Genomic DNA, 16,462 nt, shown 5'->3' with positions numbered 1-16,462 from the left:
AAGTGGGCTTAAATTAATGTTTCTTTACTTTCAGAGCTTTTCTCTGCAGAGTTGTCTGCTGGTTTTGTCGGGCTCAGGTCCCTGCATTTGGTGAAGTTTCTGTGCCTTAGGTCAGTGTATGCAATGGTTAAAATGTTTGCACCATCCCTTGATCTTCAGCAAATGTAAAGTCTCAAAACTTGGCAGTAATGAAAGAGATTTAAGATAATGTGCCTTAGTTTGTGCTTGCCATCAGCTCAAACAGGATCCCCTTGTGTCCCATGCTTATTTTTGATTGATACAAACTGCTGCAAGAGGATTTCTTGGTTTGCTTCAGCTGTGCACAGGTGACTTTCTCCAGTGTTTCAGAGGTGTTTGGTTTCTAGTATCTTCTATCTCAACAGCTCTCACACCCACAGACAAACACTGAGACTGCAGCTAGGTTCAAAACACTCAGTTTTGCTCAGAAGCTGTAAATTGATATTTCTACCCACTATGTTTAATGACTGCTGGTTGCCTGATCCATCCCTGAGGTTTTTAACAGCTTATATGGTGCTCCCCACTTTGGTGAAGGTGTGTGTCTTCATCCAGTCCCCCTTTCTGGTGCAATGATGGGTGTTCCCAGGTTTTGGTAGTGGTCCGGAATAATGTTCAGCTGTCTGTTTTGCCAGATCTTCTTGCTTTCTTTGAAGCTCTTGTGAAGTGTTGTGCAGTAGCACAGCACCACCAGCGGTTTTTGCTATCCACCACTTATTGATGATCTTGCCCAAAGGTGTTTTCCATCACAGAACATCATCCTGTTTGGTGTCAGTGTGTGTACTGAACTCCTTGGTTCTCTGACAGCTCAGACTTGCAGAACAAAGTGCTTGAGTAAGATACTGTTTTTAAGGACATTGAGAGGTCTGTAATATTTTGGAGCAGAACACAAGGCCTAGTTCTGCCTAAGACAATCTCATGGAAACTTTAGCTCTGTAACTGGAAACCTGGCTTATGTCACACTCCGCACAGGAATTTTCCTCTAGTAAGGTTCAGATGTTTGTGAGCCCTGTATTGTGGGCTTCTGCATCCCTCCTTCTTCAGCCTTAAGTAAGGGGCACATATCAAAGGAGTGGATTTGGTTTTACTTCTGGGAGTTCCTGAGACAGTTCACTACAGGCCCTATAAGCTGCAGTCATGAGTTCAAAACTGTGCACCTCACACATCAGCCACTGATGGTCCAGTGACTCTTCCTCCAAGCTGTCAAGGAGACAGCAAGGAGTGGTGGCAGCAGGGTGCTGTGCCATGTCCCCTTGACTGAAGGGCACAATTTCAACCCCACAGACTGATTCCCAGCATCAGCATGGGACATGCTTCTGTTGACCCATGAGGATGAAGCTGATTTCAACCTCACTGAGTAGTTACGTTTTTGCCCTTTAAATCCAAATCATGCCTGAGGGTCAGATGTGTGTGAGAGAAAAAAAATGCCAGTGTAATTTTTAAATTACACTATGATATTTGTTAGGTCATCTGCACAGGGAAGCTTTTTATTGCCTGTTAATTAATGGAAATAACATAACTGCTTCAATTTTAGACTACTACTATTTATCAAAGTGTGTTTGTAGAGGTTGCACTGCTTGGTGTAAAGTTGCTTAAAATATTGTTACTTGTCTTTAGATATTTCCACAACCATTTATTTGTATTGGTACTGGTTTTGGAAAATGAAAACATAAGAAATAATTAACTGTCACAGAACTAGAGAGATGTTTGTGTTATTGCACAAATATACCCAGACCCTGTTCCTGCAACTGTTCTGAGTTGGCTGATACAGGGGATAAGACCTCCCTTCATCTGGGATGTGCAGGAAATGGGCAAAAAAAATGGGCACAATACAGGAATCAGGGCTTTGGGCTTTTGCTTCTTGGCTTTCCTGTTTGCTACTAGGTCAACAGGCCAGCATAATTAATTAACCCAACCTGCAGAGAAGTTGTATCTATTTGTCACAAGGAGTGTGTGTATTGGGAATCCCAAACTCCCCTCCATGCAGCTCAGCACTGACAGAGCTGACTCCCAGACACAGCCTGGCTGTGGTGGGATTATCCTCATCCCCACACTGATCAGCGAGGTAATTAATGGGCTCAGTGTCCAAAGAGATTTCTGTGCTGCTGATTCCCTGGCTCCCCAACCTCATTTGATGTCTCTCTGTGCAGTGCTTGCTGTGTGCTGTAGTTGCACTTATGAACTAAAACAATTTCTGCCTCAAACTGTTCGAATGCTTGAACTTTGGCAAGAAAGGGACACACTCCTTGCTCAAAAGCTTTAAATGTTGCCTCCAAAAATGCTTTTCCTTGACTCACTGGACACAGCAAAACTCTCATTCACTTATAATGAACAGTGTCAGCACCCAAACTATTTTGGTTTGTGGTGATACTGAAGAGGCTGGAGATCAGAAGCCAGGAATGATGGACTTGCCCTGTTGTTTCTGATGGAGTATTTCCCTCGTGTGAAGGGCTTGTTGTTACCAGAGGAGCAGAAGTGCTTCTCTTTCAAGCGTACTTTCAGTGTCTGTGGATGTGTGTTGTTTTTCTCCACTTGACAATTGGTGGTTTGTTACTTCCTTAACTGAGCCGTTCACAGAGATATTACGTTGCCGACAAAGTGGAAGCAATTTAGTAATCACTTGCAAGAGAAAATCAACACCATTAGACTTCAGCTGTCTTTGTTTCAGCCATTAAAATGCAGACACTACCTGATTCATATATAAATTGCTATGACAGTTTCATTATTTTTCCTCAGTAGGGCTGAATACAAGTGGATTTGATGCCCTGCCTTTGATATACCCATGCTGGTGTGACCCCTGGAAGGAGAGCCTGGTCCCCTGACACCCATTGCTTGCATGGGGACAGCTCCTTTTGGGTCTCTGACCACACAACAGCAGCATCCACAGCCTGTCTGGCAAACACTGCTGATGCACCTGGCAGATTTTACCCACATTTTAGGTAAACGTAGGACGAAAACTCCTTTTAAAAAGGAAGTGGCTGCTTTGGATCCTGTTTGAATGATGCAATTTCTAAATATCAGACTTTTTTCATTTCTAAGTGCAAGTTTTCCTTCTTAGACTGTCACTGAGACCAGAGGTTGTCTTTTACATTTCTTTGTTAGCCTTTAACGTTCATATTTTCTCCACCGTTGCTGATTTTATCTACAGCTTCTCTCCTATTCCCATATTATTCTGAGTGGTCCCAATCATTTTGTTAAATGCAGCCAAGCACCTGCCTGCTCTTTTCAGCACCTCAGGACTGCTCCCTCTGCTGCAGGCTCAGCATGCCTCAGTTGGGATAGTATTGCACAAAATCCTTATTCCACCTGTGTGCTCATAAAGAGAAGCAGATTAATCCAAATTACATCAGCTTTTACAGACCTCCTTTGTCTTTCCTGTCGTGCTGGAAACTGGAGTATTTTCCATTATGTTTTGTCTCCTTCATTTCATTTTCCCTGACTCACATATTGATGTCACAGATGACAGTTTGTGTCAGTGCAATTTGCTCCCATGGAAATGACTCCTGCACACATGTGCGTGGCGTCCGACTCCTCGCTCCTCTGCTTACATAATTTGGGAGCTGTGAGAGCTCCACCTCAACACTGCCCATCTGTCTATTCTCTCAAAGTTAATGAGCCTTTTTCTTCTTGCTCCAGGCATATTACGCACCCTGACTTATTCATAGATGATGTCTATTAAAACTGTCAAATGCTTTGAAAATTAAGTTATTTCCCTAAATAAAGAGCCTGCTTCTAATCACATTGAAGATGTTTCAACACAATTGGCCTGCTTTCTAGTGCAAATCAAGAGTGACTATACTGAGCTCTGTCTGGCCCCTGGGCGTTGTCATTTAATTGAAAATACTCGTGATTTACTATAGTGTAAGAGCTCAGATATGTCCCCTAGCTTAGTCTGGGAGCAGCATCACAACGCAGAATTTATGTGAAATAAGGCATCCAGGTTAAAGTGGCTTCTTATGGCATGAAACAGTCAATGTGTGATGGGGGTGGAGGCAGGTATTTGTTTGATTTTAGAGTGATGGAGCATGCAGAAATCCCTTGCTTGCTCTATGTGTAGCTTGGATTATATTTGTCTCTTTCACGTCCCACTTGTGCTTACATATGGCTCAGATGCTGAAGTAATTATCTTTGTTTCTGACTGATAAGCTCATCACTTACAGCCAAATTCTCCTTTCCTGTGTTATGTTCCAACCTTTCCTGATGTGGGTGTTGCATCTTGGTTTTGAATTATCAATATATTTAATTCCCAAAGTAAATGTTTTGGTTAGGCAGCATTTAAAAAACAAACCAACAAACAAAAAAATCCAATTTACTATCAAGATCAAACCTCGACAACCTCAACAGACACCTTCCTTCCAGACCAGGATTTGGTTTTTCAGTCTAATCCATTTTCATCTCTTTTGCAGCCAACACTGTGGCAGTTTCACAATTTCTCTGCTCATCTTGTTCTCTGGAGTTTACATGATAACTTCCCTGGTGACACCATATCAAATGGTTTAATGAACTGTGAGTTAGATACACTGCCTTTTCTTTTTTTTTCTTTTCCCCCTGAAGAATGGGGTGTTGCAGAACAGATGAACAAAATCCCAAGACGCCAAGTCAAGACTTACAGTGTTCACCTGGGAAACTCATGTTGCCTTTCATAGCACTTTCCATGCATTTTCCTGTCTCAAATTTTCCTTTAAAATCTGTTCTGAATATTTGCCTGGTTAAGGTCAAACTAAGAGGTTTGTGTGGATCATTTTCTATCTTTAAATGCAGGCATCACACAGACCAGTTGTTTTAACTGTTTCAGTCTTATCTTCTTTGTCTTTTTTTGCTCTTTTTTAATACCAGTTTTTAAGAATTTTATTTTCTACCTACTTTTATCATCAGAGCTTCCCCTAGTACAGATTCACCAAAATATCCAGTTGTGACATACTTAGATCAGAAAAGTGTTGGCTTTTTGAATTTATACTGTCAGTCATCCTCTTTTGGGTCCATAGGGGTCAATTTTTCCAGAAAAAAAAAAAAGAAAAAAAAATTGAAAGGAAAAAACTCCTATGAGTAGCTACCTTTTCTATGTAATTATTGTATCAACTATTGCTATGTGTGAGATAAAGATAAGTCAATTAACTTATGAATGTTTCAATAATCCCTTCTCTGACACTACGCACATATGTGAAAACACATATTTAATTAAGCTATTACAGTAAAAGCCCTGAGCCATTTGTCAGTTCATTAGGCACACTGTTTATTAGGCTTTGACCTTTGTTTTCCTTTTCCTTGGCTTATTTGATGCTGTAATTTATTCTTTTTAAAGACACTCGGACAGCAATGACAGGAGAGGCACTCTGTAACCTATATTAAGAGTACACCAGGAGGGAGGAGGCCTCTATTAAACATCTTATAATTAAAAAAAAAAGAACTCCCTGAGCCTTGAATTAGTTCTGCAGGTTGAGGTTCTTACAGGGAAAACAGATTTAGGGGAGAAGCTGTTTCAGCCATGTGAACCCCATGGTGAGCAGCCATGTGCTGGTGATGTACCAGGCTGTGCAAGGGCACAGGGGCTCAAACTGCCTGAGCTGAGGGCCCACATGCAAAGGAAAGGGAAGATTTTTCCCTGGATCTCATGTGGGATGAGGTGCAGGGTGAGCACCGTGTCACTGCCCTGTAAATCTCAGTTTCTTCTCTAGAACATGAGGGATCCCATGGTGTGATTTCAGAAGGCACAAAGAGCTGGAACGAAGAGAAAGCTGGGAGAGAAACATCAAGTGATTTCTTGCTTGATTAAGAAATTTTACTTAATAAGTAATGAGTGAGTCACCAGCGTTCCCCCAAACACGGGCGCGTGTGTTCCGTGTGTACGCTCAGGCTGTGACTCACAGCTGCTCAATGCTCCTGTTCTTCCTTCCACACTGACTGCTGCTCTCTGTTACTACTGCAAAGTGTGCACAGCCATTAAAGAATGCCAGGCTCATTGATATTGGATGTGATATTTCCCCTAAAACATGAATTGAAAATAAATCACTGATTATTTTTTATTTAGCGGCAGGTGCGTATTTAGGTGTGTTTTCCTGTGGTTGCACTTACAGCTATGAAGTTATTCAACCACACGTGGGGTACAGCACTGTATATCAAAAACTGCTGAAAGTTGTGGAGTCTTCTGGTTTTTAAATAGGCCTGGCTTTAAAACTTGCAAAAAAGTTAGCTACCAAAAGCTAAGCGTTTTTGTGCTTTGGTTTATTATGTTTAATTTTGGGTAAGTGCTTACTTTCAGACTTTAATGATGTAAACAAAGAGCTGCCATGCAAAACATTTCAGAGAAGACGAAAAACTGGTTTTCTAGAGAGAAAGAATGTTTAGAAAGAGCAAGAAAAAGTTTAACAGTAGTTTACTACAAGAACCCTGAAAAGCTGAGCATAAAGAAGCTACCACACAAGACTTTTCCACCAGTGTTGCACTTGATGTTTACCACATTGTGCAGCTGAATTAAAAAGGGACAGAGGGAATGTCACTGCAGTGGAGGCAGAAGCCAGGCTCTTACAACCACAAGAGCTGCCTTGGGAGATCCCATGGACTCTCAAACCTCCATGTGCCAGGGAGCAAATACCATGATACTGTTGCATTAAGGGCATAAATGTTTGGCAGAAGATGAATGTCCCTTGTGTTCCAGCTGGTCCTTAGAAGTCAGAGGCAGGGCTTGAATTCAGGTTACAGCCAATTCAGACTATGGGGCTGGTCAAGCTCAGTAAGAATTTTCAGGAGCACAGCTGCACAAATAGGGCAGTTACCAGTTCAGGAATGTGGGTCTGATTGCATTCAGTAGGACTTTGCATGATCCAGATTCATGAATAATGTGATTTATTAAAGCAACCGGAAAGCAGGGTCAGGATTGCCATGATAAATGCACTAACTGCAGAGAGTTAATATGTGCTTTGAATTTCAGCCACTGGGGACACGAGTATTATAGAAAAAAAAAGAAAGAAACAAAAAACCAGAGAGGAAGTTTGGAGTTATACCTACCCATAGAAAATATGAACAACTAGGGTGTAATCATTCCAAGAAGTTAGGACAGTGTGTGATGAGATTCAGATTTATTCTGTTGTAGTATTTCTGCATGTCTGAGCCAAGAGAGCAAGTTTATCATTGCAGGGAGTGGCAGAGTATCTACATCTTCTTGTGAGGTTCCCAGGTGCTCTTCCACAAAGGGAAAATAAAAAAGATGCTGGTCTTACCGCCAGAAGGTAGATTAAGATCTCTTTGTGTGTTTGTATTGCCTTGAAATGTCTGGAAAAGAAATTAATGCCTTTCTGACTCAGTATGGGGGAAGATACAGAGAGGGAAATTGATGCTATTTGCTTTTGGACAGAATGGTAGTGATTCATTATTATGACCCTACAAAATATCATTACTTGAGCTTGTATCTGAGAAAATCCATTTTCCTCTTGCTGTGAAAAAATGAAATACTCTTTTTAGTTTGCAAGTAATTAAATAGTTATTTTCTGTGTCAGAATTTAAAAAGAGTGGTGAAAAGCTGGGTTTGGGGAGGTTCCCCATAGGTTTTATTAAGTGTTTTTTACACTGATTTATCTCCAATACCTGTTGGGAAAGCTTCCAGAATTTCTTGCAAAACTGAAGAGGGAGTATCAAGTTCTTCCTTGGAAAGAAAATCTCTAAACAAAGTGCTAATAATATATTCCCAAGTTCAAGAATAGCTCAGGAAAATAGTCAAATTAGGCATAGCCACTTCTCTGGATTGCAACTTTGGTTAACTTTGCAGTGGGTATCTACAGAATAATCATTAGGTTTTGATTTTTCTTTCCCCACTGCAGTGACTGTGACAACGCTGCCTCTGTGTTGACAGTGCAGGCATTGCTTTCAAAAGACCAGGAGATTTCCTGATGCTGCTGAGTGACTAAAATGAGTTGGGGCTTTCCAAAACTGCCACTTTTCAGAATATGTTTGAACTGTAAGTTCCTCAGACACACGTGACCTCAATGGGTGTCTGAAGGTGAGGACCTGGCGTTGGTGTGTGCATCTCTCTGGTGTGATGGGCACGTGCTGGTGCAGCTGTAGGGCCCTGGATCCTACACCAGGCGCACTGGAGTCCTCACAGCTGTGTTTTCCCACCTGGCTGTGCACTTTTATTTCTGGCCTTGGGGGGAACCAAAGGGGAGAGGATGTGCTGGTCTAATCCTGAGCTTGAGCACTAGGGATAAGCATAGGGGGTGTATCCAAGGGTAGGAGCTCAAAAGCATCCCCACGCTGGACAGGTTTGCTCAGAAGCACAATTTTGATACAATTGTAGAATAATTTAATCTGAGAGGGACTTTTTGAAGGTCTCTAGTCCAACCTCGAGGTACTTAAGGCAGAACTAGCTTCCAGGTTGGATGGGGTGTTTGAGGGTAGATGCCAGCTGTGTTCTGAGCATCTGTGAGGACGGGGATCCCACAGTCTCTCTGTGTCCCACTTCCCTGGTCTGACCGCCTGCACTGAGATTTGTTTTATCTATTTTTTTTCCTACTTCATACATCCTTTCCTTAGATCTGTCACTGTCACAATTGCTTCTTGTTTTGCTGCCCAGCTTTTGGAAGAGTCTCCCTGTTTCCTCTGTAAGTACCAGCAGGTAGATGTAGGCAGCAAATACCTCCCTGTTCAAAGCTTTTTCTCTGGGCTGAACCAAACCCAGTACTTAACATGCTTCCTCCCACATCACCCTGGTCATCTCCACTGGACTTTCTGCATTCTCACACACTGTTTAAAAATAGAACTGCACAGAAATAGAGATGTTTCCTAGTGCTGCTACAAAAAGAAAGATGAATTCCAACTGCCCAAAATATAGAATTCTCTTAATATAAAAATATGACTTTCTTGAATCGCTAAAATGAAAGTGGCCTTTGCAGCTTTGCCATGAAAATCTGTATTTTAAAGCAACCTTCTGTTCCAAAAAAAAAAAGTGAAAATTAATTTGGCAATGGATTATAAAAAATAGTAAAGATGCAAATAGCAAGAAATGCAAGGTTTAGAGTGAAGAATGAAGCCTTAAATCTGCCCTCTTGAGCATAAATTGCGTATTCTATTATATAATTTAAAATTATTTGCCATTTTGAAAAGGGCTTCATGGAGCTATAAAAATTTAGGTCAGCTGACTATCTGGCTCAGATAGTTGTGAACTATCTGCAACTGCTTTCCTGTCAAAAATTGCAGTACTTGCAGTTCAGTTCAGTTGACTTCAGATTTATTTTTTCCCTGATGTATGTCTGCCATCAAAGTCAAGGCTGAATGATCAACTTTTTCTTTAAAAATGTTTGTTCTTTAGCAGCTTGTTGGCATTCATCTGGGCATGGAGGAGATGGGATTGTGACGTGGAGAACTGGACACTGCCAATAGTTTGGGAAGAGAAAATCTCTCTTGTGTATGGCCTTTGTGCTTGTGGTGCCTTTGGTGGTTTCTTCTTTTTCTTGTGGGGAGGGAATTGCTGAAAGGCATTGCTTTTGACTATTAAGTACTTCTGGGGTTTTTTTGCAGCAAGACTCACCATGAATTAATGTGTTATCCTCAGTCTGCCTGAAACTCAGGTTCCTTTTTTGGGCTAAACTGAAAATCCTTGATTTCTTACCCAATTTCAAATGCATGATGTTAACATTCAGGGTGTGAGTCCCAGAGTTTTGCTCAATGATTCACGAGAGCACAGGAGCTTTGCAGTCTGTCCAGGAGAGGCAGAATCCTGGCTGGGGGCCGGGGAACATCTCAAGTTCTCAGCAGGCAGCTGTTTTTCTCCAGGAAAAAGTGCTCTGAGCTTTGAAGGGTAAAACAGCTAAAGATGAATGCATTTAATTCAAAGGAAAAAAAGAATTGTGTTTACTCCAAGAAAGGTTTGGGTTTTTTCCTTTTAACAAGTATAATGGTGGTAAATACTCCCAAAGGCATGTGAGCCCCCCCCAGAGCCCCACCAGTACAGACCCGTTAACTGCTGTAGCTTTTGTTTCCCTTCAACTTAACCTTCTGGAATATCCAAAAACTCCAGCATACCAATCTCTGCTTTAAATAATTCATGTGTTTCTCGATAGACAAAAATGTTTTTCTACCTTCGGTTTATTCTAAGCCGGACTTAAAGACTGTAGGGAAAGAATGTGCCAAAAGAAAGAATTATTTTACTTTATCAGAAAGCAGGAGTGGCATCGAAAAGAACTTGGTTTTGCTGAATGTTTAAATTATAATTTTAAGGACTGTCAGTAGTAGACTGAACTGGAATTGATGATTGACCACAAAATTCAGTATGTGTACTTTGATGTTAGCTACTGGAAAAAAATCTGTGATAGGCACATGTTTCAATTTAAAATTATGGAGATGGTTATTAAATAAATGCAGAATCCATGAATAAAATGTGAGTTATTTTTCTGGTACAGCAGTGTGCTTAGAAGACTGTAGATGAAGGAATTAGTCATAAAGTTTTACCTTGAGGAGACTGAAGGATGCCGTGAAATGGAAAACTGATGACTTCAAGCCAGGATCTGTGTAAAATAATAAGAACAAGAGTATTAGCAAAGCAATAAAACAGTTAATTCTGACAGTGGAGCCCAGTCTTGAGAATTCCTGTAGTCAAATTCCCACATGATTTTTCAAACTGAATATGCAAAATGCAAGAGAGAGTGAATGACTCTACTCACCATTTCAGTATTCAGACCTGAGCAGTTATAAAAATAGACACTTTTAATACAGAAGCCTTATCTTGGAGTTGTTTTTTTGTGGTGTGGTTTTGTTTGGGGGTTGTTTGCTTGTTTGTTTTCACAGTCTAGAGTTAAGGTATATCCTGCCTATGATCCTTTGGCTGCCTAGTGTCTCCTTCATTGTGGAAAGGTGATTTGGAAAAACTGTCATCAGAGGTTTGAATTAAAAGCTGTGCTTGGGAAAAAATATTCTGAAGTATTTAGAAACTTTCTAGAGACTTTTTTTTTTGAGGCCAGCTAAGTTGGAAAGAATAAACAGTCCAGTAACCACTTGCTCATTCATCTGCATGTGCAGCTGCAAAATTATTTTCTGTGCCTATCGTGCAAAACTTCTTCCTAAATATGAGGTTTAGAGACCCTCTGGGAGTAATTAACTACAATGCAGAAGCAAATCTGGGTTCATTGTATGCTCTGCTCATTTAAGAAATATTCTTGTGCACAAAGCCCATTAGCAAGGTTCCAAAACCTTCATGAATGTTAAACATTTTATGATAGGATTCTGAGCACTTCCTATTTAAATGAACTCTAATGTAATCTCATTAATTACATCTAGCTTTTGATCCCCGGATAACAAATTGCTATGTCAGATATGTGCCACAGTGCATTCAAGGGCTGAAATCTGGCTTTTATTTAATTATTTATTTAACAGTGACAGAACAGCTCTTTTCCTGTGGGCTACACAAAAAGTTGAGGATATGCTCAAAAGAAGTTGCCTGCTATTGATTTTATTCTACTTACTGGTCCACTTCCATACCACTGCTCAGCTAAGAGCTTTCCTACTGTGCTTTTAGCCCTGTGCTGTGTGTGGTTGTTAGGAGCTTGACTCCAATTCAGTGGAAGTGCAAAGCAAAGCTGCTGTTTTTCATCAGTTTTACAGGATTGGCAGTCAAAATTATTGAGTTCCTGAGGACATGATTTAACCAGGACTGGGAGTACATGCCCTTAGCTTCAGTGGGTGCAGACATGTGCCTGAAGTCAAGAGTACATTTAATCTACCAAATTAGCTCCATGCATGAGGCTGAGGGACTTCAGAAGCAGCAGCATGATGTTCTCTGGCCTGTGTTACATGGGCAGTCAGGGGTTGTAATCAGACTTGTCCTCACTTTGTCAGCTACTTTGTGAAGTAGCACAAACCATGTGAGATACTGTGAGGAAATCTGTCCCCCACCCCGTGTGTGGGATGAGGCTGTTGGGGCAGTAGTCCTGAGGAGCAGACTGCTGGGATTAGGTTTACTGGCCTGGCTGTGTGCTTGTGATCAGCAAGAAGCAGTGGCACAAAACCAGATGAAAAGCAGAAACAAGTGCTCAGCTTTTATGAAAGTTTGTCCTTTCTTTTCTCTTAACTCTCTGTTGTCTGTTTCAGAAGGATCATATAGGGCTGCGTCATATCCATCGTTCATTTCCCAATAGAAACCAAACTACAATATTTGTTCTTGTAAGAGAGTTAGTCATTAAGATCTGAGGGTTTTTACAACACCTTCATTTTACCTCAGAATAGGTAAAATATATCCAAGCCCTTCCATTTAAGGTGATGGATTACCCTGTGCTTGTCTGCGCTCTCTGGATTGGTTGGAATTTTGTGCAATTACTATTTTACACAGCAGCGGAGTATCTGTGAAGTGGATATCAATTGAAACATATTTTGCTTTTCAGACTTGCTTTTTCAGGTTTCACAAAACATTTAATTAGTGATAATCGGCTTTTAACCAGCCAGAGCACACTGATGTGATTCTCTGCCTCTCTCCCCCATGGTTCTAGGCATAGTCTGTACCCTTCAGATAAATTGCTTGCAGTCTGGAGAACATCCTAACCAGCAGGAAGGGGAAGAATACGGATGGCAGTTGCATGGGGAATAAAGAAGGTGTTGTGTATAGTGTGGTTTCAGTGAAGAATATCCTTCTCCTTTACTTTTCAGAATGGTGAACTTGGAAACCAGCCGGAGATTGCAAAGTCTCCGTTCCCTTGAGGTTGCTGGTCAATGGTCGTCATCTACCACACCCAAGGAAACTAGAAGAGCTCCACGCTAACTTCTGTAAGTTTTACTTCACTATGGAAGATCAAATGATTTTCTGGCTCAGGTTTTGTGATGTTCGGCATCTGCCTTGGACCTGGAACTTGGAAAAGGGATCATTCCTGAGGCACGGTTAAGAGACAGAGAAACCAGCCCCAGACAATGAGCACTTTAAGTAGCACTGGAATATTACTCAGCTTAACGACAGTGTCTGTTACACTGGATTTTAGTTTGCATGGTGGTCTGATGGCTTGGTCCTTAAGCAGCAATTTGACTCTGAACCAGAGTTTGCCTACATCTGATCCTCTCAACACCTCTGAGAAGGGCGAAGTCTCTCGGATGTCCGTGAGGGAGAAGAATTGGCCAGCCCTCTTGATCTTGGTTGTCATCCTGCTGACCATTGGGGGGAACATATTGGTAATTATGGCTGTGTCCTTGGAGAAGAAGTTGCAGAATGCCACAAACTTCTTCCTGATGTCGCTGGCAGTAGCAGACATGCTGGTGGGTATCCTGGTCATGCCCGTGTCGCTCATTGCAGTCCTGTATGGTAAGTGCCTTCCCTCCTAGTTTGAATATTTGCTTTTGCAGGGAGTCCCCTGAGGCTGCAGCAATCTGTTGTGCCCGATTTTCCCTGTGCTGGTAACTTGGGGAGTATCAGTGTGCACTTGGTCATGGCTCTGGGCTGAGGTTCAGTCTCTGCTGGGAGCAGAGATTGTGTCCACGCTGCCACGAATGACCCGTGAATAATGTCCAGCTGTGGGGTTCCTATTGCTGAGGCCACCGAGAGAATCTGTGACAGCAAGTCAGCTTTTTACTTTTTGGTTGGACTGCCCCAAGACTGAGCTTGGACACAAGAGCTCATAGAAAATCTGAGGAGTGTGTGTTCATGACCGACCCAGCTCAAAGCCAGGTCGGGATCTGTCCTTGAGCTCCCACTGCTGTGATCAGTGGGATTTGAGAAAAAACGTGGATAAGAAAGGAGGTTTGCCCTAGTAGATTTGGCATTCAAATAAAGCCTTCACTCCTGGCATTTGTACCTTTCAGGGGGTCATTTTGCCTTTCTGTGCCTCAGTTCCCTATCTCTAACCTGAGAATATGCCCTATTTTAAAGCACCCAGAGGCCTGCCTATATAGGTGTAAACATTTATTTCTCCACATATTAGGGTCCATGTGTTTGCAATGAAGTGGGGCAGTGCTGCTGCACTGAGGTGTGGAGTCACTGTTAGCACTTCAAAGAAGTAAAATATCAAATATATCTAACTTTCATCTGGCTGGGACTCCAAATCCCTTTGTTCAGTGGGGTGCTAGGAATCTCCATCCCTGGATATTTCAAAGGGGTATTTCATTCTCCTCTGTATCTTTGATCATCATGTTTGTATACTCACGTATCAGTTTTATAATGTGTGTATTTCATAGATAAAACTTACTAATTTTTGAAGTCTGTTTTAAGATTTTCTTAGAAAGGTATTTTAATATTAATATTTCTTGGAAACAAATAATGCTGTTTACTTACAAATTTGATTAGAAATTGGTTTACTGTCCTATAAAGTAAAATGTAGGGATATTTATCTGACTTCTTCACTTGCCTAAATGAGTAAGTCTGGCAGAGATTAATTCCTAAAACACATTGATCAAGCATACATCATTCCAAAGCTTATATAACTTGTCTACAGTGAGTTAAATCAATATGTGATTTAGGTGCAGGCCTAGCTGTGGAGATCTTATGCACAAAGATCTTTTATTTTGAACTGTCAGAATAGTTCCATCTCTAAATCTTGTGTGTATTACAACATGTGTATTTTATTTTTAGCATTTTACTCCAGCTCCCGGGAGCTTGAAAAGGAGCATATAAATACTGAATTATGTGACTGACCTGCACTTGCATAAATTCTGTGTTAGCCAGTGACTCTAAAAAGGTGAATTTATGGAAGTGGTCTTCCTACATACATACTTTCAAGGTCTTTGGAAAGTAATAGAAATGGATTTTCTGTTCTGCCTAGAAAATGATTACTTAAGGTAGTTTAAAGGTGTAAAGCATGCCACCCCTTCAGCAGCAAGGAAATACCTCTGATTTGAAGAGGCATTGTAATTATTGCCCTTTTTTTGCCAGAGAGCCAGTATTAGCTGCTGATAACCCAAACATTTCTCCACAAACAGCACCATGTAGATTTTTTTGGCAAAAATTGTAATTTCAGGACAGACATGGAAGATTTGTGGAAATACTTTGAGAAATGAAGAGGTTGTTGGGGCAGTGCCGGGTGCTGGCACCAAAGCAGGCACGTTGCCTTCAGGCTTTGTGAGAGGAGGAAGAAGAAAAGTTCCATTTGGGGAAAAATGGAACTCAGAGGAACTTGTGGATTGATTTGAGTAGGACCCCAGTGAAATAAATTTTTTTATATTATTTAAGCTATTGTGTTTAAGCTATTAAATTGTGGAAGCAAAAAAGGGGGAAATATTCTTACACCAGCAGAATTCTCATGAGGGTAACTGGGGTGCCTGGCCATGGACTGAGCAGGGAGAGTGTTACTGCTTGGAAACATAACTGTGAATGTTCAGTCATTTTTACTCTGTATAATTTACCTTGTGCATTCTATATATTCTACATAATCTTGTTCTGGGCTGTTTCAAAGGCTGCCATATGCTGTACTGAGAAGTATATGCAGCACACCTCTTCCAGATTTGTAGAAGTCACTTTTAATTTATGTAATCAGAGAGAAACCTTTAAAAATACATATAACAAATAGGAGAGTGAAGAAATTGCTTTCAAGTTTCCACATCAGCTCCCTCAGTCCCAAAGATAAATTCTAGTTGACAGAGTAGGCTCATTTCCTTACTTTTGGGCTAATAAGGTAAATGAAGTAGATTTCACTTCAAGCATAACCAGAAAATTGAATAGACACCCTCCACAAATACTTCTGGTTTTTGGTGGTTTTCTTAATTAAAAGTAGGAAAAAATCAAGTTGTAAGTTAATTCAAGAGTCTTATAAAGGAAGGGACAGCAGGATGCAGCATGATGGATTTTTCACCCATTAATCAGGGCTCAGATATATTTATCAATTAGTCTTTCTTAAGAGTCTTACAGTAATCGATGAGTTGCATTTGACAACCAAGAACATTTTCCCTGGCATGTAATTCCTAAAGAACTAAGCAAATTAGTGTGCTAATTAGTAAGGGTGCTTTGGGCAGAGTAAATGAGAAATGTACACAGCTTCATCTCAATGGAGAAATGCCTGATTAATTAAAAATACTGATATGATAGGGCATCAGGTATCTTGCACATGGAGGAGCTTCTGACAGCAGACTGAGGTTGTTTCCTCACCTCTGAGGGCTTTAGGGACAAGCAGCAGTGGGTTTACATCGTGTCATGTGTTTATGAGCGAGAAACGGAGGGCTTCTCTTCCTCTGCTTGTGCTGGTGAAGGAATGCAAGAGAATCTTGTCAGCTGAGCTGAGTGGACACTGCAGAGGATATTGAGCTTTCTTGGTTCTATTGCAGAAGGTTCACAGCTGCCAGCAAGTTGCCAGGGTGTGGCCAACAAGCGGCCAGCAGTCCCCTCTGTGACTACCAGTGCAGGCTCTCTCTTCCCTTTGTGGTGCTGGTGGCTGATGCAGCTTCCAGGGGGGCTGGTACTGGATGCAGCATTCATCAGCCCCAGCTGCCAGAGCAGCGTTACAGCCACATTATTGTTATTATTGATAATTACCATCATTATCGTGTGGTGATG

General features: G+C 41.2%; 1 protein-coding gene across 5 annotated transcripts in view; it reads left to right on the top strand.

Moving 5' to 3' along the window:
- HTR2C (5-hydroxytryptamine receptor 2C) overlaps positions 1 to 16,462 on the top strand; it is a 263,993-nt gene that overhangs the window by 211,076 nt on the left and 36,455 nt on the right. For all 5 annotated transcript variants that reach the window (XM_019288120.3, XM_010403266.4, XM_010403264.4 and 2 more), the window contains one exon: positions 12,643 to 13,285. In XM_019288120.3, coding sequence (XP_019143665.2) covers positions 12,901 to 13,285 — 385 coding nt within the window. In that variant the 5' untranslated portion in view covers positions 12,643 to 12,900. The remainder of the gene's footprint in view (positions 1 to 12,642; positions 13,286 to 16,462) is intronic.

This window comes from Corvus cornix, chromosome 4A (assembly GCF_000738735.6).
Source record: "Corvus cornix cornix isolate S_Up_H32 chromosome 4A, ASM73873v5, whole genome shotgun sequence".
NCBI lineage: Eukaryota > Metazoa > Chordata > Aves > Passeriformes > Corvidae > Corvus > Corvus cornix.
The sequence above is the reverse complement of the archived record's forward strand: the minus strand, read 5'-3'. Positions and strand labels throughout refer to the sequence as shown.